Source organism: Piliocolobus tephrosceles, chromosome 5, assembly GCF_002776525.5.
Source record: "Piliocolobus tephrosceles isolate RC106 chromosome 5, ASM277652v3, whole genome shotgun sequence".
In the NCBI taxonomy this organism is placed as follows: domain Eukaryota; kingdom Metazoa; phylum Chordata; class Mammalia; order Primates; family Cercopithecidae; genus Piliocolobus; species Piliocolobus tephrosceles.
Genome location: NC_045438.1, coordinates 143365543 through 143388638, shown reverse-complemented (window position 1 = coordinate 143388638; position 23096 = coordinate 143365543). Strand labels below are relative to the sequence as shown.

The 23096-nt window shown below is 36.9% G+C and overlaps 1 protein-coding gene across 6 annotated transcripts in view; it reads right to left on the bottom strand.

The window, feature by feature from the left end:
* The window catches only part of LOC111541089 (cytidine monophosphate-N-acetylneuraminic acid hydroxylase), a 59600-nt gene that overhangs the window by 22005 nt on the left and 14499 nt on the right, over positions 1 to 23096 (bottom strand). For all 6 annotated transcript variants that reach the window (XM_023209728.1, XM_023209727.1, XM_023209725.2 and 3 more), the window contains 6 exons: positions 12544 to 12653; positions 11162 to 11352; positions 7561 to 7708; positions 7103 to 7184; positions 6180 to 6317; positions 4007 to 4142 (listed from right to left, as the gene is read on the bottom strand). In XM_023209728.1, the coding sequence (XP_023065496.1) occupies positions 4007 to 4142; positions 6180 to 6317; positions 7103 to 7184; positions 7561 to 7708; positions 11162 to 11352; positions 12544 to 12653 (805 nt within the window). The remainder of the gene's footprint in view (positions 1 to 4006; positions 4143 to 6179; positions 6318 to 7102; positions 7185 to 7560; positions 7709 to 11161; positions 11353 to 12543; positions 12654 to 23096) is intronic.

Here is a 23096-nt window from a genome sequence, read left to right as displayed (position 1 = left end):
CACAGTCAGGAATATTTCCCCTATATATTCTTCTAGAAATTTTATAGTTTTATATTAACATTTATATCTATAATCCATTCTTACTTTTTGCATATGACATAAGGTTCAGATCGAGGTAAGGTTTTTTTTGCGTATGGGTGTGCAATTGCTCCAGTAACATTTGTTGAAACGACTACCCTTTCTCCATTAAATTGCCTTTTTTCTGGCTGGGCGCGGTGGTTTGTAGCTCATAGCTGTAATCTCAGCACTTTGGGAGGCCAAGGCAGGCGGATTGTGAGGTCAGGAGATTGAGATCATCCTGGCTAGCATGGTGAAACCCCGTCTCTACTAAAAATACAAAAAATTAGCTGGGCAAGGTGGCGTGCAGCTGTAGTCCCAGCTACTCTGGAGGCTGAGGCAGGAGAATCACTTGAACCCAGGAGGCGGAGGCTGCAGTGAGCAGAGATCGTGCCACTGCACTCCAGGCTGGGCGACAGAGTGAGACTCCCTCTCAAATAAAAAATAAAAAATAAAGCCTTTTTTCATTCACATTTCCCCAAATTGCATCTTTGCCAAAAATCAATTGGCCATATCTCTGTGGATATATTTCTAGACTCTCTGTTCTGTTCCATTGATGTCTGTGTCTCTTCCTTCACCAATACCACACTATCTTGATTACTGTAGCTTTATAACTAATCTTAAAAGTAGAGAATATGTTCCTCTAATTTTACTCTTCTATTACAGAATTATTTTGATTAGTCTAATTCTTTTGCCTTTCCTATAAATTTTAGACACTATCTAGATCCACAGAATATCCTGCTAGGATTTTGAAGGGCATTGTACTGAATCTATAAATTTGTTTGGGGATAATTAAAATATGAACTATATTAAACATCTGATTCATGAATAATAGTACACTGTTCCATTTATCTAATTAGAGTCTTTGATTTCTTTCATCTGTTTCATAGTTTTAAGCATATGTACTCTGTTTGATATCCTGTTTAGGGTCAGATCCACATGCACAGTGCAGCTTTGGAGTTAACCCAGGAGTTTATCCATAATTTTACGGGCTCACTTTCTTAAGCCTCCTCCTATCTGAAATCTCTCCAATATTTTTCTGCCTCCCAGGTGTCCCCTTCTTCATCTTCTGGCTGAAAAGCCAGGGCTTCAATTTCCCTGTTCTGCTGTGCATGTTCTGAAAACTGCATACGCTTCTGGGGCAAAGTGGTGAGAGGTTAGTGAAAGAAAAAACTGCGACAAGGATTCTCTTCACGTTATTGAAACCATAATTGCTTTGATTTGAGAAAACAATTCTTTTTCCTTGGAGTGTAATCTATGAATGAGGCTTCTAGCAGTCCTTCACCAGAAGAGTTACTCTGGGCCTCTCTCATAAGCATATGTACAAAAAGTGAAAGCAAGTTAATTTTTGATTTTTAATTACTTAGCTGGCTAGAAGCAGCAAATCAAAGAGAAGGATTGAGACTGCTGGTAAAGATTTGTTACAGCAGTGAAGAATGATCACTAACAGCGTCTTAGCTAAACTGTAATAAGCAGATATAATGCTTTACTGCCTGGGGCCATTTAGTGCAGGGGCAAACATATCCTGTTATAACATCCTCCAGTGAACTATAGGAACATCAAGCTGTAATATTACATTCTAAAACTTTGAAATGATGAATCCATGATATCAAGAAAAGATCAACTATGTTCTAATACTGAGAAGACAATTATACCTAAATCATAAAATTTTCACATCTAGAGAGAGAAACTATAGCTCTCCAGAAAATTTTGCTACCTAGCATGATTTCATTATTTAGAATGCCTGAGTTCCCAGAAGTTCTATACAGCTGAGATTTTACTCTATTAAAAGATCTGTGATGCCAAAAATTATTAAACTCTATTCAATAGAAACACAATGCAAGCATGTGTGTAATTTTAAATTTTCTAGTAGCAACATTAAAAAAGTACAAAGTAACAGGTAAAATTAATAGATTTTACTTAATCCAAATGTTATATTAATATGAAATCAAGTTTTAAAAATTGAGATATTGTGCATTCTTTTCTGCATATCAAGTCTTTGGAATCCAATGTATGTTTTAAACAGAGTACATCTCAATTTAGATCATATATTTTCATCTGAAAGACTTGATCTATATTTAGATTTTATAAAATGTATAGTTCAAAAAGTAGCTTCTCATGCTCAAGTTGTTCCACATATACCCAAAAAGCTTCCCAATAAAAAGAAGCAAGTACTAAAAATGTACTTTCATGTAACATTCAAATCCACATTGACACAACTCGTTCATATTTTTTTTTTAGAAGAACTGATTTGGCTTTGAAGCAAAAGCATAACAGTTTCAAAACTATGCCTGTCCAAGTTTAGTAAATTTACTAACTTTTGTGTCAACTCATTAACATTGAATTCAAAGGGGTATTACATAAATCAAAACTCAACTATAAATTATCAATACTAATGAAATATTCTTCAAATTTTGCTCAACTTTGCATGGAATTTTAATGCTGTCAATTTAAAATAAAATCTGCCTATTGGTTTATTTTTTAAAAATGTATAAAATTATTAATTGGTGCCATGACAAGTTTCCATTTTAACATAAATATGTGTGATGGGTTGTTTTCCCCTCAAAAATGAAATGTTAAAGTCCTAAGTCCTAGTACCTCAGAATGTGACCTTATTTGGAGATAGGGTCCTTATGGAGGTAATCAAGTGAAAATGAGGTCATGTAGGTGGGCTCTAAAACAATCCGACTGACGTCTTTATAAAAAAAGGAAAAATTGCACACAGATAGGCACACAGGGAAAATGCCATGTGAAGAGACAGTAAAGATGGTCATCTACAAGCCAAGGAGTGTCTGAGGCAACCAGAGGCTGGGAGAGGGCTGGGGATCGATCCTTCCCCAGTGGCTTTAAACAGACCATGGCTCAGCCCACAGCTTATTTCAAACTTCTGGCCCCTAGAACTTAACAAATGTTTGTTAACAAAAATTGTAATAGGTTCCTAGGGCTGTTGCAACAAATTTTTGTTACATGATCCAGTTTATGTTCCTTTGTTACAACAGCTCTAGGAACCTAATAAAATATTTCTCCTCGTATAACTAAGTCACAATTAAGCTTTTCCTTTCATTGTGTTCAAACACAAGATGTGTTCAACATAATCTGACAGTACATAGTGATTAAGAGCATGACATTGGAGTCAGACTTAGGATGAGATTCAAAATGAGTTTTTTCATAGGCATTATGATATCAGATCAAAAAACAAACCACACTGCCAGATTTTATCTTTGATTCCTGCATATTTAGCAAGCAATTCTTTTGTTTCAAGAGAATCTTGAAATTCATCATGTAGGTTTTCTTGACTTAACCGAGCATTGGCAAAGGGGACAAGATCAAATTCATGGTCTTATTTCTTTCAACAATCCCATAAATTGGTGATGATTCATAGCATTTGCACAAGTTATACTGCTGCAAGAAAAATCACATGAGATACCTAAAACATGAGAAGACAGCTTCAATCTGATAATGACACAATTCTAAATGCAGTATGGTGTAGAGAAAAGAGCTTTGGAACTCAGCATACCAGGGTTCCATTCTCAACTCATGTTTCCAACAGGGTGACTTTGGGCATGTCCCTTGGCCTTTCTGAGTTTCAGATTCCCTATCTGCAAAAAAAGGAACAATACCCCCTTCCTATGCATAGTGCTATTGAGAGATTAACTTAAGATGGCTTAGCTAAAAGTTTCCAGTTCAATTCCTGGCAAACAGTAAATGGCAGTTGCCATCCTCTTTCCTGGGATCCTTTCGGAGAGTATCTGTTATTTTATCTCCTGAAAGAGTTCCTGGCTGCCAAGTGTGGCTTTTATTCATGTTCTGTGTTCTCTAGCAGCTTGTTAAAAGTTCTAGACACCTACTAATCACTTTCCTTCTCATGTCACATTGCTTTCACAGCAAAGTCGCTCATTCCACCATACATTAAGTTGTATATAAAGATGTACAAAGTGTCTAGCCATACTTGTCTGATGGGTGAGATTCCACAAAATACCCAGCAAAGGGACAATAAATTCGGGGTTGCAGGTTCTTCACCAGCTGAGCCTTGTAGTTCAGGAGCTTCTTCCTTTCTGTTTTAATGAATTGGGCTTTCCATTCCTCTGAAATGACAGGATTTAAATTAGACTCTCCTCTCTGGAAAATCACAGAAAAACACATGTTCTAGCAGATTGGAACTCTTTCAGGAGATAAAATTGATAGATAACTAAGGCAGAAATAGAACAAGGCTCCATGTCATTAGTGGAGGATTTCCCCGGAGTTTTTATCTTGCAAATTTCAATTGGTTACTAGGAAAATGTTACCAAGCCAGCCAAAGACACTGAGCTTTCTCCTTGTATATGGCAATTCATTCGGACCCTAGCTGAATACACAGGGTAGCATGCATAATCGTAGTTGATGTGCATGTGCATTTTAAGGGTATTGTAATTCTTGAAATTGTTAACTCTTTACTAACATGGAAATGGCTTTGTTATTTTTGTAGATTATAACAGGTGTGTTCAACATAATCTGACAATACACAGTGATTAAGAGCATGATGTTGGAATCACTTAGGATGAAAATCCTGACCCACCACTTACTGGTTGGGCAGCCTTGGGCAAACTACCTAACTTCTCCATGTCTGTATCTTCTCTGTAAATGGCATCATGATGCCTCTCTCACAGCGCTGTTCATTTGCTTATTCATTCACACAACCAATATTTATTGTGCACCTACTCTGTCAGACGTGGTTCTAGCCACTGGGAATAAAGTGGTGAACAAGGCAAAGCAGGTCCCTGCTCTCATGGAGTGTTCGTTCTAGTGAGAGAAGCAAATAATGAACAAGTAAAGTCATTGCAAAGAGTGATGCACCATGAAGAAAATAAGACAGCAACAGAACAGAGAGGCTGGGGTGAGATGGAGGGAATCATTAGACAGGATGGTTAGTGAAGAGATGACATTTGCGTTGAGACATAGATGAAAAGTTGCTAGTCACATGCAAATCAGGGCCAGCTGCACTCCAGGCAATGGCAACAGCAAACAGAAAGACCTAGGGCAGGTGTACACTTGACACTTTGGGTCTAAGAAACGAAAGGCAGGATGGGTTGATATACAGCAAGCATCAGAGTGACAGGCAGTGAAGGAACTTGAGGAATTAGACAGGACTCAGAGCATACAAGGTGCAAGATCAGGGAGCTGTTACTGTTAATGTTTCTATGAAATGTGACAAACACAGATAAGGATATAAAAAAATATACAAGCTACCCATCACCTAGACATAACATTTCGGTATATTTAAGACCTTTTTAAATGTATATGCGTGTACTCACGCACACGTGCACACACACACACAAACTGTCACACACAATGGGATAATGCCAGTTAACCTTTAATAAGTTATGTTTTACCTTCCCAGTCACACTTTTAACTTCTTAAGGACAGAACCTTCCCTCTATTTCTCATGTAGTTACCCACTCTGGGAGGCAATGAATATAGACTTAGAGAAGAAAGCAAAGAATGGGACAAATGTTATCTTCATATTGCAAAACAGGGCGTTTTCTGCCACATTGTTAGACAGGGATCACTTATCAGATATATTAACTTATTAAGTGGACATTTATTGAGCACTTACAATGCTAGTGTTGAAGATACACACTTCCCCCAAGCCAACCCCAACCCCACTCTTGGACCCAGAGCAGAAGGGCTCCTGCCTAAGACCCCCAACCAGAGGACCCTCCTCTGGGTGCACTAGAGGTCCCCGACTAGAGGACCCCCCTTTGGGTGCACTGCTCCCTGATATGAACATCCACAGGTTGAGGTGCACACCTCATTAGGAACCATATTCCAAGAGCACCTAAGCCTGGATGACCCATTTCAGGCCTTTCCTGTTCTGCTGTATGGTCTACACGGTGAATCCAAGTGATTCTTTTTCTTGGCTCCTCCTGAGGTGCTCTCAGATCTCAACATTTCCTTCATGCTCCATCACATTTTGAGCTAGAAACCTTAGTTTGTAATCTGCAACTTACAAATCTTGTTTCCCAATAAGATTGCATGCTTCTTGTGGGGAGGGACCATGTCTCAATTACATTTGTATTTACTCTCACAGCATTTAGCAATGTGCCGTGCCTGATACTTGGTATCACTTTCATATAAAATATTACCAGTAAATTTTCCACCACTGAAAGTCATTGGAAAGCCTGATGCTCCTCCAGCAAAATCACTCATCATTAGAGCAACCTTCATAGGGAGCCTTCCCCCATTGGGTCTGGTACAGTCCACTGTATTCAGTATTTTATGACCTGTGGAGAAACAAAGAGGTATAGGTATTCAAGGTGAAATCTTGAACACCCATGAATGGTTTAAATTCCAAGACAAAGTCTTCTGTGTACAGTCTGTATAATTGAACTTATTTGATTATAGAAGAATTGATTATATTAAAGGAAAAACAGTAAGCTTTTAAAACTTAAAGTTTTCAATAGTATATTCTGAATTTTCAAGTGACTAAATTCATCCTATTTGACTTGGTGGATTCTAGGTGTCTCATGAAGACATTTACCTTAATTCCACTCTAGCTCATTCATAGACTGCTTTCTTCAGTCAACTTTTTCCAGGTGTTGAGCCCAAAGGATCAGAAAAGAGTGGATTAACATACTTCCCTGTATCTTTTGCAAATTACATGCAAAGTTCATAATCAAATGATTGTTGGGGCAGTAAGGCCATCTTTTCATATGAAAAGCAGTGCATGATTATATTACATGATATTTCTAGGTGAAAGTAATAAAAGACATTTATTAAAATAAAGGTAATTTTGAAGAAATCACTATAGGTGGAATGTAAAATACCTGTTGCCTTATGAAAGACAGCTTTGCTCCTGTCACAATCTAGATGACATTATTTGTAATCTGTTTTCTGCAAACATTATTTGAAAGGTAGCTCCATATTTCTAGGACAAGGATATAATATGCTATATTCTTTCAAAATGGAGCTAGAAGATGAACATGTGATGAAATTTCATATAGATATTACTATCCTTCCTATTAAGAATGTTTTCCATTTTTCATTGTCAACGGGGATAAAAACATACCTTTGTACTCCACAATAATGCAAGTGTCCATCTCAGGATGAACACCATCCATCAAGATCATGAATCGAAGATTTTTGTCCACCTGGAATTTAACAATCAAACCAATAACTGTGAATTTCAGTTTGGTTTTTAATTTAATATTTGAGAAGGTAATCACCTGTTCTGGAAAGACTGGTCAATTGAACCTCATATTTGAAGAAACTTCCTTATTCAGAACTAGATTTATTACCTGTTCTGTAGTGTTATACTACAATAGTATGGGTTAATGGAAAGAAAATAATCTTTGCCCAGGACAGTCTGCCTAACGTTTGAAGCTCAAATAGAGGTTGTGTTTATGCAGTATCAGGGACAGACCACATTGGCCCATTTTTTTTACTTAATCTTACGGTGACTATCTCACCTAACATTCATCCCAGAAAGCATAATTGGAAAGCATGGAAAGAAAACAGATTTCTGACCTGCTGCCATACTCCAAATGGCACGACATTGATATTAGTCAACTGGACACCGCTCTGATTCAGATTCCAAAATACAGGCCTTTCTGTGTTTCCAACATAAATGGGAACATCTGGTCTTCTCCCAGCAAGCTTTTTCAGTGTGGGGTAACTAGGATAAGACAGATGGAAAGGTTGAAAGGAGAAAAAAATAGTGTCATCTAGTATGAGAGACAGTTTTTTCCTTTTACCAACATATATGACAGAGAAGTGAGGAACTGAAAAACTGAACTCTCCCCAAAGACCAGAGAAAAGTTTCTGTTCAAGGCTGACTGTGAAAGTGATGGGAGATTCTGAGGGGATTCATCTTTGTTGTTAGAACATATCATATGCTCATGGTGTGGACATCAACCAGGTATGCAAGTTCCATTTTCCACACTGATGCTGCTTGAAGGAGGGGTAGTTCTAACAGTAGGCACAGACGAGAAAAAGTCATGCTGTAGAGAAAAGAAATGAAGATCATGGAGATCCTCATTTCTTTGTATTCCTCAAGCAGTAGCTCTCAGTAAGAGAGAGGACTGGGACATAGTACAGGACAAAAGCCCCCGAGGACCATTTTGGGGGTCGGTTTTTCAACCTTCAAAGATTCTGTCCCTTTTTAAGGATAAATAATATATTTTGTATATCAAAGCCACACTTTAACAGACTATATTATTTACCCTTAAGGGAGGGACAGAATTACCAGCTAGGCAAGACAGTGAAATTTAGTGTCGAGGAACTACATTCAACAATTGTAGTAATCCCAACTCAGTATACAATCAATCATCCAAGTCTTTTTGACTATCTAGACATATTAAGTCAGATTTTATTTATTGAGCATTCATTATATAACAGAGTTATTATACTGTAGGGAGTGGTAGAAAGTTGAATAAACAAATAAATGATTACACATCTATTATTATTTCAAACTTGGTGCTGGGGCAGTTTTATATACTATGTTATTCAATTCTTACAAAAAAGCTATGAATTTTTTGTCTTTGTAGATGAGGAAACATTCAGAAATACACAACACACAGTAAATCGGTATTCAAATTTGGGTTTTCTGATTCTAAACCTAGCGCTTCTATAAGAAGAAAGTTTCTAACTTTAATGAATATACTATCTGGTTTAAGAATCAGACTTGTATACAGAGTATAAGATCAGGCAAAATAAGATATATAATCATAGGAAAAGTACTGTAAAAATTTGTATCTCAGTACTTAGCTGTACTAATATTCAAGTTCCAGCATTGCATTAAAAGCTATCCAAATAAGTAGAAGCTGGAAGGAAGTGACAGAAGTAATAAACTTTCCTCCCCCACAAAAAAAGATTCAAAAAATCAATGATTCTTTGAATCTACCTTCAGTCTCTGGGTTCAGCAATGAAATCCTGCATTTTAAAGGTCTTTGGGAGTTAGGATAAGTTATTCTAAAATGGATGTTTATTGCTTTGGATTTTTCAATTGCTAATAATTCTTACTGGCAATCCACCAAAGTACATTGGCCTTTTCCCTTGTTTTTGTAAATCAGGGAGGCTTTATTCAGTAAATAAAGGCCAGACAGAAGGGTTGGGGGCAAACAATCTTGATGTTTATTAGTTGACTAGGGAAGAGTCAAAAAGTAAGGGTCTGTCAAGGAAATAGACCCAAAGGAGTAAAAAAATCACAAGCTTTGGCCCCTTTTCAATAACAAACTATCTGCAACACACTGCACAACCAATGTGTTGTGATACTGTAGTTGAAAACTGTTGTTTTAATGCAAGACAACTGTCAACACAAGCCCGTGAAATGAAAGCTAAACTGGTTTTCAGGACAGTAGTTAAAGAATAACTCAACTAAATGAGTTCTTACCCTCCCTAAATTTAGTGTATTCCCATAGACTGTCTCTCATTAAGACTTTAGGTAATTGCATCTTAGACACTATAAAGCAATCACATCATTTATGTGCTACTGTCCCTACACAAGCTATACAAAATTACTACCATACATTACTGTTATTGTACAACAAATGAACTCAGGGCTCTTGTAATCCTGAAATTATGCAAGTATAGTTCCAGGAGGTAGTGTGGCACAAAGGTATCATATAAAGTAGAATTTTAGTTGTAGTACCACAGTATCCTAGGGGGTTGTGATCAGTTAAGAAGTGTGTTGTAGGCAATTTGTTACTAAATCAGTTAATTCAAAAAAAAAAAAAAAAAAAAAAACCTTCCCTGAAAAATAAATCAGAGCATATCCACAATTTAGAGTTCCCATATGCTTTAGAATAAAAAATTAAGGGGCCAGTCAACCAGCAACCAACATGTTATCCCTAACCATTTTGTCACGTAGGGGCACAGAAAAACAAAGTCGAATTGCTTGAGTAGCACATTATGGGCATTGTTATGTATTTATATTGGCAATCTAGCAGAAGTGATACAAATTTCAAAATAATGATGAAGAAATATGACCCTATAGTTAAACAAAGGAATTGGCAATACGTGCTTCCCTCTTCTAATAGCTCAGTACATTCGCAAATACGTGTGGTTTGTTAACTTAAAGTCCTCCTTTCTCCCTCTTTTTTAATTGCCTGGGTCAGGGAAAATTTCAGTTGCTATCATTAGTATCATATTACTCTGGTTGCAATGAAATACTGAGTGAGGTTGAGTCAGGATTACTATGTTGGGTGTTTAGTGTTAGGATACTATAAATCAGAGCTTGGCAAACCATGTGTGGGCTGAATCCAACCTGCTGCTGCTTGTTTATGTACAACCTTGCAAGCTAAGGGTGGCTTCTTTTTTCTTTTGAAGCTTGCCCACAGCTGAGGGGATGGTTTTTACCTCTTAAACGGTTGTAAAGAAAATGAAAAGGACAATGATATTTTGTAATACATGAAAATTATATGATATTCACATGTCATTATCCATAAATAAAATTTGACTGGAACACAGTCAGTCTCATTCAGGACCATCTATGGCTGCTTTTGGGTTACAACAGCAGGGTTGAGTGGTGGCAACTCTCACTGTATGGCTTGCAAAGCCTAAAATATTTAGGCTCTGGCCCTTTATAGAAAATGTGTGTTCCCTTCGGGTGGGAAGTGAGATGGTTATTCATCCTCCCTTGCTTCCTTACAATAGCTCCTTCCTCACTCCCAATGGTGTAAAGTGTAGAAAAGTGTAAATTATTTGTATAATTTTATGGGGTACAAGTGCAATTTTGTTACAACCAAAGATTGCACTGTGGTAAAATCAGAGCATTATTAATCCTAATCATGTACATTGTACCCATTAAATAATTTCTCATCATTCACCTACTTTCCACCCCCTCACCTTTCTAAACCTCCAGTGTCTGTCATTCTACTCTCTACGTCTATTTGTGCACATTATTTAGCTCCCACTTATAAGTGAGAACGTGCCATATTTGTCTTTCTGGAAACAGTTTTAAAAGTATAAGCTTTCTATGCAAATATAAATATTTATCTTAATTAGTCCTCTTTTCGTCATCCTAACTGAACCTACTTCAAAGTCAGCAGTGATTGCAAAGGAATTGGAGAACATTTGATGCCTTCCCTGCAGCATGAGCTTAGGAGTTGTGTGCTCAGGACTTCATTACCTCAGGTGGTCTGAGTGCAGATGACTGATGTAAATGAGGTCTGCCTGGCACAGCCTCTCCAGCCAATCAGATGGAGGCTCATGGAGCAACCACCATCCTCGGGCAAAAGCAGGACCCATTAACCAAGGGTCAAACACCATTCTCTTGTCTCCTAACTTGAGGTCCATGCAGGCGTGAGTGAGGTATGTTATCTGTTAAAAGAGAGTGAGATTCCTATTATTGAATTGTTCATTACTGGTCAGCAACAATGAACAGAAATGTTTGGTTTGGGTGGCTGACAAAGTACACAGGTTGGAGTACTTTGCTCCCAAGCATGACCAGGCAAAATCTCGGACTCAGATACAATCCAACAAGAGCCGTTCATAGAACACAGTTCCCAGCACAGTTCATGACTTTATTCAAATATAAATTCTCATGGTTAGTTTTAGATGACAAACCAATTGGTTTACCTAGTTTTAGTTTATTTAAATTAGTTCCCAAACAGTTATTTACAGTCCACACTGAAGAATGTATTTTGTGACCAGTCCTTTAAAGCAAACTTTACAAGGAAAGGCAGTTAGAGATGTTATCACAAACATTTGGGGATTTAAATGCCAGAGTGGCTGTGAATAGCAATATGAATGGATGATTCTCGTGAGTTTGTTGGGTTGGCATGGCCATGCAGACTCAACTGACAACTGGCTAAACAGGCTTGCAAGACTTTCTCTTCTAAATTACCTGTTAAATAATTACTCGTGGATGCCAGGGCCTCTAAGAATGGATACAAAGAATGACTTAGAGACTGGCACCATAGGGATCCCAAATCCTTTCCTCATTCTCTTGCCACAGCTTGGCACCTCCAGAGAAAGGGAATGTATTCAGAAGCAGAGATAAGATAGCAGGAACGTCATGTGAAAAGCCAACGAAGTGGATAAGGAAAGGTCAAGGCACAGATTAGTTTTTATTACGTCTATTCCGGGCAGGTTCTCATTTGTTTCCTTAAAGTACCTGCCCAAATAATACACCATCTTTCTAAATACACAGAAAAATAAATTTTTGATTGTGTGCCTCTCCCAAACTATTAAAGTGTTTCCTCTGAAGGAAATTCTCTTATAAAGCTGGAAAATACAACTACCTATTCTATTCAGTAGTGATCTGGCATTAAGGGTAATCTCAAATAGTTTTGCCAAAGTTTTGTGTTGTTTTTTTCCTTGTAATCCCTGCCAGGTTCTGGGGGTTCCTTAAAGAATTTGTTTTATCATATGACTTTTTGTCATATGTCATAAATACTCACCTCAAAGAGTATTCAAGGTAATATAGGATGTTTACAGATATAGATGTTAAATGGACATCTTGGTTACATTTTTGTGTTTAATAATATTATCCTTTTAATATTTCCCTACCTGGACTTCTCCAAAATCCAACTCTTCAGGAGATCTGGGCTCTGAGTCCCAAGGGTTAGGAGGATTCAGTTCTAAAAGTAAAAGTCCATTGTTTTCATCCATTTCAACAACTAGAATCAAATGATAACAAATCTGGATTAATGACAAAAATGGCTTTTTAAAAGCATCACTGAAATAGAAATGCATGGTTTTCCAAAAATCAAAGAAAACTCAAAACAAAGGGTGTTAACACATCCTTTGTTGATGGAACAAAATCAAACAAAGACCACGCCCTTAGATGAAGCAATATCTGCAGAGACTACAACTTAAGATGAACACCAATTCATTTCTTTATTCATATTGTGCTTACAGAATTTATGAGGTCTCAGTCATGTCAGGGATACACACATACAAATAAGACTTCCTTACAACGAAATGAATGATTGATAGAGATGACTTCGAGGCACTGTGGGAATGCACAGGGAGGGGCATCTGATCTGCAAAAATGACACACATTCAGTATAAACCATATTCTGAATTTTGATCTTTTCTGGGCTGGTGATAGACAGCGGCAGCAGGTGCAGCTCCCAGTCAGCCATGTGCAATCACAAGGGTAAACACCAGATACTCTACAATGGACCATGTTGCCAGGTGATTGTGCCCAACTGCAGGCTAATGTACATGTTCTGAGCATGCGTACGGTAGGTTAGCCTAAGCTACGATGCTTGGTAGGCTAGGTATATTAACTACATTTTGACTTACACTATTTTCAACCTAAGATGAGTTATGTAAGTTGAGGAGTATTTGTATACAATTCTGTTAATTATACCTCAATAAAGCTGAGGGAATAGAGAGTAGCTATCCTGAAGCCCCAAATTAAAAAAAGTGATTACCTCCAGGGCATGGGTGGGGGGATATGTGATATAATCAAGGAAAGATACATATTGTGTTGTTAATGTTTTATGTTTTAAGCTGGGTGCTGGGTACATGGGTGTTCACTTAATTTTTAATACCTTTTTAACATTGCTTAAGAAATTTAATAAAAATATTTTTCTTAGTCATAACTATCAGCTTATTTAATGGTGAAACACAAATGGCTTTCTGAATAAAATCAGGAATACATAAAGAATGCTATTATTATTGAACTACGTTCCTGAAATTGCGAGTGGTATAATAAAGGTACATATTATTATTTCGAGGTTATATGATTGCTGGAAATTAGTGTCATAAACTAGAAAAAATGCTGGTTTTGGGAACATCTGGATGGGAATCCTATTTCTGCTGCTTATTAGCAGTATCCTGAGCCTCAGTTTTCTGATCTATAAAATTATGATACATACTTCATAGAGTTGTTGTGGAGATTAGATGAAATAATAGATCCTAAAGTGTCCAGCACCATGCTTGGAACAGAGCAGGCATTTAATAAACAATATTATTTTGGTAATTATTTTATATATAAAGGAATATATAGAATTTTAAAAGGTCATTGTAGGACAAACAAACCTATATACTAGCCAACTCATTAGAAAAATACAATTGTATTATGGGAGACCCTCAGGAAACTCTGGCACTGATACCCGCCCCGTCTTCATAATTTTTCTTTTTCAAGAGATGCAGAAAAAAATAAGTCTGTAATTCTTCACTTGATCTTAGCCAAAAGGCCAGGAAGCAATTGTAACTCTTAATCATTGTTCTGAAGCAATTACCATAAAGATCTCTCTATGCCCCTTGCACAAAGATAAATTGCATAGATGCAACAAAGAAGAACGTGACATCTGCCAACTATTATAAATAAATTCATGAGAATATAGTATTATTAATTTAACCTTACAAGCTGATAAAATCTAGATCATTTGGGTTATAATTTTATCCAGAAAAAACAAATGGTAGTCCCTACAATCTTTTTAAAGGAAGAATAATGAAGGAGAAATGGAACAAAAGCATACCATAAAACTATAATAATCAAATCACTGATTATTGACATTAGGTCAGCCACAAAGTGGATCTTAACTATGTTAACTGTTTATTCTAAAGAAGGTATCATAAATATGTGGACCATCTAACATGGTGCTGTGGGAATTAGTTCTCTAGGCATTCTAGTTGATTAAAGACACAAAGTGACCAAGTCATAAAAATGTATAAAATAGAATATTAAATATGAGAGGACTTTTACATTTAACAGCAACAGAAATAATTCCAATGGAAAATCTGAATAGATACAAATGTAAAATGAAGAAGTTCTAACACTAAAAAAATTTGGCAAACACATTTTGCCAAACCATATTTAGGGAAATATTAGCATATTTGATAGAAAAGTGCAAGTAAAAACAATGAGATGCAATTTTTGCCTCAAATGAGAACAGTCTGAAAGACTAAGAATGTTCTGAGCTGGTAAGGTATGGGGAGAAAAGGCATGCTTATATACCAGTCAGTGGGAGCAAAAGTTTGTCAGTGCCAAAGAATGGATGGTAATGCAGTACATATTAAAGAAGGAACATATGATGAACTCATTCATTCATTCATTTATTCATTCATTCATTCATTTAGGACATCAAGTGGAAATGGTTGTGTTAGTCATAACTTCCAGTTCATGACATGTATTTGATCCATGCAAAGCTCTTCTCTTTTTAATATTATTTATTTATTCCCTTTATCTCTAGTTCCCATTCTCATTTTCCTCCCCTCGAAGGTACCATTCTGAATGTTTGTGCAAAATATGCATTATATTGTGTGTGTGTGCATTTTTAATTTATATAAATGGTATTAGGCCTCCAGTCTGTTTCCTACTCTTTTTCACTCAACACTATGATTTTGACACCCATGATGTTGCCATGTGTACATCTAGCCCACATCTAATTGCAGTTGAGTATTCCATGGTTCATGTCTACCACATTTTACAAATTCACTCTCCCAGAGGTAGACTCCTAGATTCTGCCACAACAGAATTTCTTTGAGGTATAAACAAGAGCAGGATTCATGGATCCTAGTATGTTCATAAACCTCATCAGGAGCCAGGCACAGTGGCACGTGCCTGTATTCCCAGCTTCTAGAGAGACTGAGATGGGAGGATCACTTGAGCCCAGGAGTTGAAGTCCAACCTAGGCAACATAGCAAGTCCCTGGCCCTAAAAAACAACAAAACAAAACAAAAAGAAACAAAAACAACAAACAAAAAACTCATTTGGCTAGTTACTGCCAGATTACTCTTCAGAATGGCTGCAACAGCCACACTCCCATCACATGGATGAGGACTTCTATGTCACTGACAACGTTTGGCATCATCTTAGCTTCTAGTTTTTTTCCACTCTAAATGATGTAAAGTGAAACCTGCTTGTTTCATTTACAGTTTTCTGATTACTACTTAGTTTAGTAAGTATCTTCATATGTTTAATAGCCTTTGGGTTTATTCTGTAAAATTCTAGTTCATACTCTTTCTTCCCTTTTTATTTGAATTGTCTGTCTTGTCAATTTGCATTATTTCCTACTCTATGCTTGATATTAATCCCTTGTTGATTATAAACATTGCAAAAACTCTCAAACTGTCATTATGTCTTTTAATTTTGTCCATGGTGTCCTTCATTAAGCAGAAATATTGTGTTAATAAAATCATATTCATCCATATTGAACATTTTTATTTGCCCTATGAGCTGTACTTTTGAAGTGTTATCTGAAGAGTGAAGAAGTGCCACACTATCTCTAGATTGCAAAAATATACTTGCAAAAATATACTCCTGTATTTCTTCTATTACTTTCACATTGAGGTTATTGGGCCAAGTGAAGCCCGCCTTTAGGCTGAAGTATACAAAGTGTTGGTGGTGAATGCTTTAATTGCCATACCCTTTTATCAGTAATTCAACTACTGTATGAAACAACTCCAAATACAGAGAAGCTCTTAAACACAAAAATGCCAGTTTTAAGTAAAACTATGAAGATCTTAAATTCTAACAGAAAAATGGCTAAATATATTAGTTAATATTTAATGTGAACATAAAATTATATGTGTATAGAATCCGACATTATAATATCATAATATTGACAAGATGCAAAAATGGTTTACATAAAAGAACTGTTTGAAAAATTAAGACTAACAAGAAGATTAGAGAATGGAATAGCTAGATGGAAGATTAACAGGGAATAGAAGACTTGAACAACACCATAAACTGACTGTACCTAATGGACATACATAGAACACTTCACCTTGGGCCATAAAACAAGTTTCAATAAATTAAAAGGATCAAAATTAAATAAAATATCTTCTCTGAACACAATGAAATGAAATTACATATTAATAAGAGAAGAAAGTTGCAAAATTCACAAATATGTGTAAATCAAACAACACACTTCTAAATAACAAATTGGTTAAGAAATAGAAATTAGAGAACATTTTGAAACAAATGAAAACTAAAACACAATATACCAAAACTTATGTAATACAGCTAAAACAGTGTATGCATAAAAGTTTATACCTGTGCACACCTATTTTAAAAAAGAAGAAATATCACAAATAAAAATCCCAATATTCCACCTTAACTAGAAAAATAACAGCAAACTCAAAGTAAGCAAAAGGAAATAAAAATTGGACTAGAAATGAAATCAAAAATAGAAAAATGAGAGAAAAATCAAGAAAGACAAAAGTTAGTTTTTCAAAAATATCAACACATTGACAAATCTTTAGCTAGACTGACCAAGAAAAAAGAGATTACTAAATTATCAAAATTAAGAATGAAAGAGTAGACATTACTACTGATGTTACAGAAATTAAAAGGTTTATAAGATAATACTATCAACAATTGTACTCCAATAAATTAGATAACCTAGATGAGATAGGACAATTCCTATGAAGATACAAATTAACAAAAATGACCTGAGAAGAAATAGAAAAATCTCAGCAGACCTATAATAAGTAAAGAAATTAAACTAGTAATCAAAAAGCTTCCCACAAAGATAACTCTAGGCCCAGATGGTTTCATTAGTGAATTTGACCAAAGGTTTAAAGTAGGATTAGCACCAGTCCTTCGCAATTCTTTCAATAAACAGAAGCATATGGGCCCTTTGCCAACTCATTTTATATGGTCACTATTACCCTGATATCAAAATCAAAGACATCACAAGAAAAGAAAACTACAGACTAATATTCCTTATCAATATAGATGTAAAATATCTTAATAAAATATCAGCAACTATAATTTAATGACATTAATAAAAAGAGCTACATACCATGACCAAGTGGAATTTATGCTACACTGCTGCAATATTTGAAAGATGCAAGGCTGATTCAACATTTGAAAATCATCCAGTGTAACACATTGCATTAACAGAATAAAGAGGTAAACCACATGATCATCTCAGTTAACACAGAAAGGGCATGCAACAAAAATCCAACATCTGTTATCATAAAACACACTCAGAAAATTAAGAATAGGCCGGGCGTAGTGGCTCATGCCTGTAATCCCAGCACTTTGGGAGGCCAAGGTGGGTGGATCACTTGAGGTCAGGAGTTTGAAACCAGCCTGGCCAACATGGTGAAACCCCGTCTCTACTAAAAATACAAAAATTAGCCAGGTGTGGTGGCACATGCCTGTAATCCCAGCTACTTCAGAGGCTGAGGCAGAAGAATCTCTTGAACCTGGGAGGCGGAGGTTGCAGTGAGCTGATATTGCGCCACTGCACTCCTGCCTGGGCAACAGAGCCAGACTGTGTCTCAAAAAAAAAAAAAAAAAAAAAAAAAAAAAAGGCATCTAAGAAAATCTGACAGCTGTTTTCCCGCTAAGAGTAGGAACCAGACAAGCAGTTTCCTTGGCTAAAACCTCTATTTCTACCTGGAGGTTTTAGCCAAGGCAACTGAACAGGAAAATGACATAAAAGGCATCCAGTCTGTAAAGGAAAAAGTAAAACTGTCTCTATTCACAGACAACACGATCTTGTATACAGGACTTCCTAAGGTATCTACAAATGAAACTATTAAAGCCTTCAACGGATACAAGGTATTTTGAAAATCAATGATATTCTATATGCTAGCCATTAATTTTTAAATAAAATTTATGAACAATTCCATTTATAATAGCATCAAAAAGAATAAAATACTTAGGAATAAATTTAATCAAAGTAGTATAAAACTTATACTCTGAGAAATACAAAATATGGTTGAAAGAAATTAAAGAAGACTTAATTAATTAATAGACATTCCATGTTCACAGATCAAGACTGAGTATTGATAAGATGGTAATACTCCCTAAATTAATCCACAAATTCAACACAATTTTAATCACAATTCTAGCTGCTTTACACCCCCATCCCTCACCCCCCAGGAATTGACAAGCTGACCCTAAAGAGTCAAGACAAGATGGCCTAGAATAACTAAGCAATTTTTAAAAAGAAAACAAAATTGGAGGACTCACAATTCCCAATCTGAAAAACTTACTTCAAAGCTAAAGTAATCAAAACAGTGTGGAACTGGCAGAAGGACAGACATATAAATCAATGGAATAGAGTCCAAAAATAAACCTTTATATTTATGATCTATTGATTTTCAACAAAGATGCCAAAACAATTCAATAGGGGAAAGAATAGTCTGTCAGAAAATGGTACTGCAATTCATCCACATGCAAAAGAATGAATTTGGGCCCCTATATCACACAATGTACAAACATTAACACAAAATGGATCAAAGACCTAAATATTAGAGCTAGAACTATAAAACTCTTAAAACAATAGGAATAAATTTTCATGATCTTGGATTAGGCAATTTAAATAATATTTCTTAGACTGGCCATGTGTGGTAGGTCACATTTATAATCCTAGAATTTTAGGAGGCTGAGGTGGGGTGATCTCTTGAGCCCAGGAGTTTGAGACCAGCCTGGTCAACACAGTCTGACCCTCTCTCTACAAACAAATACAAAAATTAACCAGACACAGTGGTGTGTGCCTGTAGTCCCAGCTACTTGGGAGGCCAAGATGGGAAGATTGCTTGAACCCAGGAGGCAGAGGTTGGAGTGAGCCGTAATCATGCCACTGCACTCCAACCTGGGTGACAGAGTAAGACTCTGTCTCAAAAAATGTATATATTTCTTAGACTCTCTCTTTCTTAGACTATTATCTATATGTGTGTATGTTAGTCTAATAAATATATTAGAATAAAAGACTTACTCTAACCATATACTTTTTTAGACACCAGAAGCACAAGATCCAAAGGAAAAAATACATAAATTAGATGTCATCAAAATTTAAAACTTTTGTGCTTCTAAAGATGTCAGCAAGAAAGATGGACAATAACAAGTCTTGGTGAGCAGGATAAACGGGGTCATACATTGGTAATGAGAACGTAAAATGAGGCAAATGATTTTGAAAACAGTTTTATAGTTCCTCAAAGTTGAACAGAGTTACCATATAGCCCAGCAATTCCACTCCTAGGTTTATAATCAAGAGAACAAAAATCATATGCCCATATAAAAATTAGTAGATAAACAGTCATAGGAAAAGTATTCATCATAGCCAAAATGTTGTATATCCATACAAGGAAACTTATTCAGCCATAAAAATGAAGTAAATGAAGTACTAATATATGCTACGACATGGATGAATCTTGAAAACAAGATGCTAAGTGAAAGAAGCCACACACAAAAGGTCACATATTGTGTTATTCCAATATATGAAATGTTCAGAATAGGAAAATCCAGAGAGACAGAAAGAAGACCGGTGGTTGCCAGGGGCTTGGAGAAAAGGGGAATGAGGACTGACAATCATTACAGGGTTGTTTCTGGAGTGGTGGAAAATGTTTTGGAATGAGATAGTGGTGGTGGTTGCACAACATGTGAATATTTTTAAAAAAAGGATTAACATGCGCAGTTTAAAAGGGTAAGTTTTGTGGTACATGGGTCATTTCTCATCAAGATGAAGGAGAGGAGAAAAAGAAAAGGAAGGAGGAGGGAGATGGGGAGAGGGAGGACAGCAACCACCAGAACAAAATATTCTAAAACGTTTTAGGTGATGCAAGTGTAAATGAGATTCTTCCTTCTACTTTTCTGAATTCCAACTTTTTAATTGTTACCTTATAGTATTTTTTATAATAATAATAAAACCAGATGCTCAACGTTGATAACATGTCCCCAGGCGGATCAAGCCCTTATCTTTCTCAGAATGTAGTATGAAATGCCTACAGCGTTGGTAGCACTGGACTAAAAAGTGAGCTCTGTTAAGAAATGTTCCCTTCGTGGCAGTATCTTCACTCCAGCTAAGGCTGAAATTCCCGGAGTTTGTTATTTCCTGCCCTCCTACTGACCCTGCTGCCAGCTCTGGCCCTGCCACTTGCCTGCATGGTGGTTAACAGTAGCCTTAATCTAATTTTCCAATGCATCCAACTTCCTGCTGGGAGGGAAATCCCTCATCTCTGCTCCTGTGGTCCCAGTCTCAAGGATATATGCAGATTATTTAAGACATATGTATGCAAATAAATTATGTTCTGTGTACTACCTACCATGAATTTAACAGGCATTCAATTAATTTTTTTTTTTTTTACAACAACCCATTTTTTGTAAGATGGCTACTAAAAATTTTATTTCTATTTCACATTTGAAGAAATTAAAGCACAAAGGGATTGACCAAATTGCCCATTGTCCCCAGACTGTGTATTGGAGCCTGGATCTGCACCCAGGTGAGAAGGCCCCATTGCTTTCACTCTTAACGCTTTGCTACAGTGTCTCTGTAAAGGTCTTCATCAAAAGATTTAGAGATTTTCATAAAAGCCCCTAAAAGCAGCTGTAGATTACTTGGTTATATATTCATAAAATTGATAGTCTCTCATCCTTTCACTTACACAGTGTTTATGTACAAACCCATGTTTATTATCAGTTTTAGATCAAATAAATTTAGCAGTATTTATACAGCACACATAACCACCTCCCAGTAATAAGGCAGCTGGCAGGCTTTCTGGGCTAAGTCAACAGATTCAGGGTGGAGTTCACTGGAGAAAATAGCTAGTGGTCCAGGAGTCCTATTTGAGACGTGGAGGGAGGGTGAATTTGTAGTCAAAACACTTAGCAACTCTCCCCAAAATAGCATGCTATTTCCTTGTAGTGAATGGCAAATGACACATACCTCAATAAGTAACACCTCTGTTTGTAGGGGAACTGGGAGAATGCTGGCAACACACTCTTGTTTAAAAAGGCATTTGGAGTTGGTCTCACAGAGACACATGGGTGAGAGTGGTCACACCTATATAGTATGCCCATAATAATTTGAGCCTAAAAAAATTTTTAAAGGTATTATATTCAAAGCCCACAGTCTGGAGGCACGGCCCAGGAAGCTTCCAGCTCAGCTCCCTTCACAGGTAATGTAAGACTGTCTTTATGTCACCCACATGTGCTTATGCATGTTTTTTAAAAAATAATTGAGTCACTCTATTTATAATGTTTGTAACATGCTTTTTTTTCTTTGTGTATCAAAAACAGGCTAGAGTGCAATGGTGTGATCTCAGCTCGCTGCAACCTCTGCGACTACTGGATTCAAGCGATTCTCCTGTCTCAGCCTCCTAAGTAGCTGGGATTACAGGTGCCCACCACCATGCTCAGCTACTTTTTGTACTTTTAGTCGAGACAGGGTTTCACCATGTTATCCAGCTGGTCTCAAACTCCTGACCTCAGGTGATCCACCCACCTCGGCCTCCCAAAGTGTTGGGATTACAGGTGTGAGCCACCGTGCCGGGCCTCACCCAGTGCTTCTATTCCTCCTCTCCCCTCACTCCTTCATCCAAGGTTCCTGACCCTTCCAGATATGGAGCTGGAGGAAAAAGGAGAGTTTAAGAAAGAGAACAAGGGTCCTTTGGTCACAGAGCAGCAGCACCATCTGGGCTTGGCTTTTGCTTAAGGCTGATTCTAAGGGACACCTCAGTGGGTTATTGTGAGAATCCACCCAATTGCTTGGAAACACCCACCTGAAGTTCTCTGCACCTGGGTATCTCTATGCTACCTGGTTACATATGCTTTCCTTAGCCCCAGCAAAGTAGCAATACATCCAACTGTTCTCTGCAGGCCTTTTGGACCTAGGATGACTCTAGGTTTATGCCCCTTCCAATCATGGCCCACACCACATCCATAGGAAACACCCATCTGTTCCAGCCCCACTGAATTCTGGGAGTGCCAAGGTGCCTAACACAACCTCTTCTCCTTCAGCTTGTCTGTCACAGCTACACGGCCAATCTTTTACCCTTGAGATTTCTCAGGAGAGAATCAGACACCAGTCCACTGTGTACCTCAACCTTGGAAAACACATATCAGACTCTCTAGGTGGTCCAGTTAACGTCTGGCCTAAGGAGAAGGGCAGGCATCCCTCAGAAGTTGCCCCTGCAAGGGGCATGGACTCTCAGTACAGCTTTCCAAATAACTCTTCCTAAGAAGTTATATTTCAAACTCCTCTATGCTTTAGTATTCCTTATAAGAGTGAGGGATTTAAGAATGATCTACTGGTTCTCAGCCTCTTACTTTGTAAATCCTTTCTCAGAACTTCATTTTGGAATAGGCATCTGTTGTTTTGCAACCTCAACTTCCATTTCACCATCCTGTTACAAGGTATTGCATATGT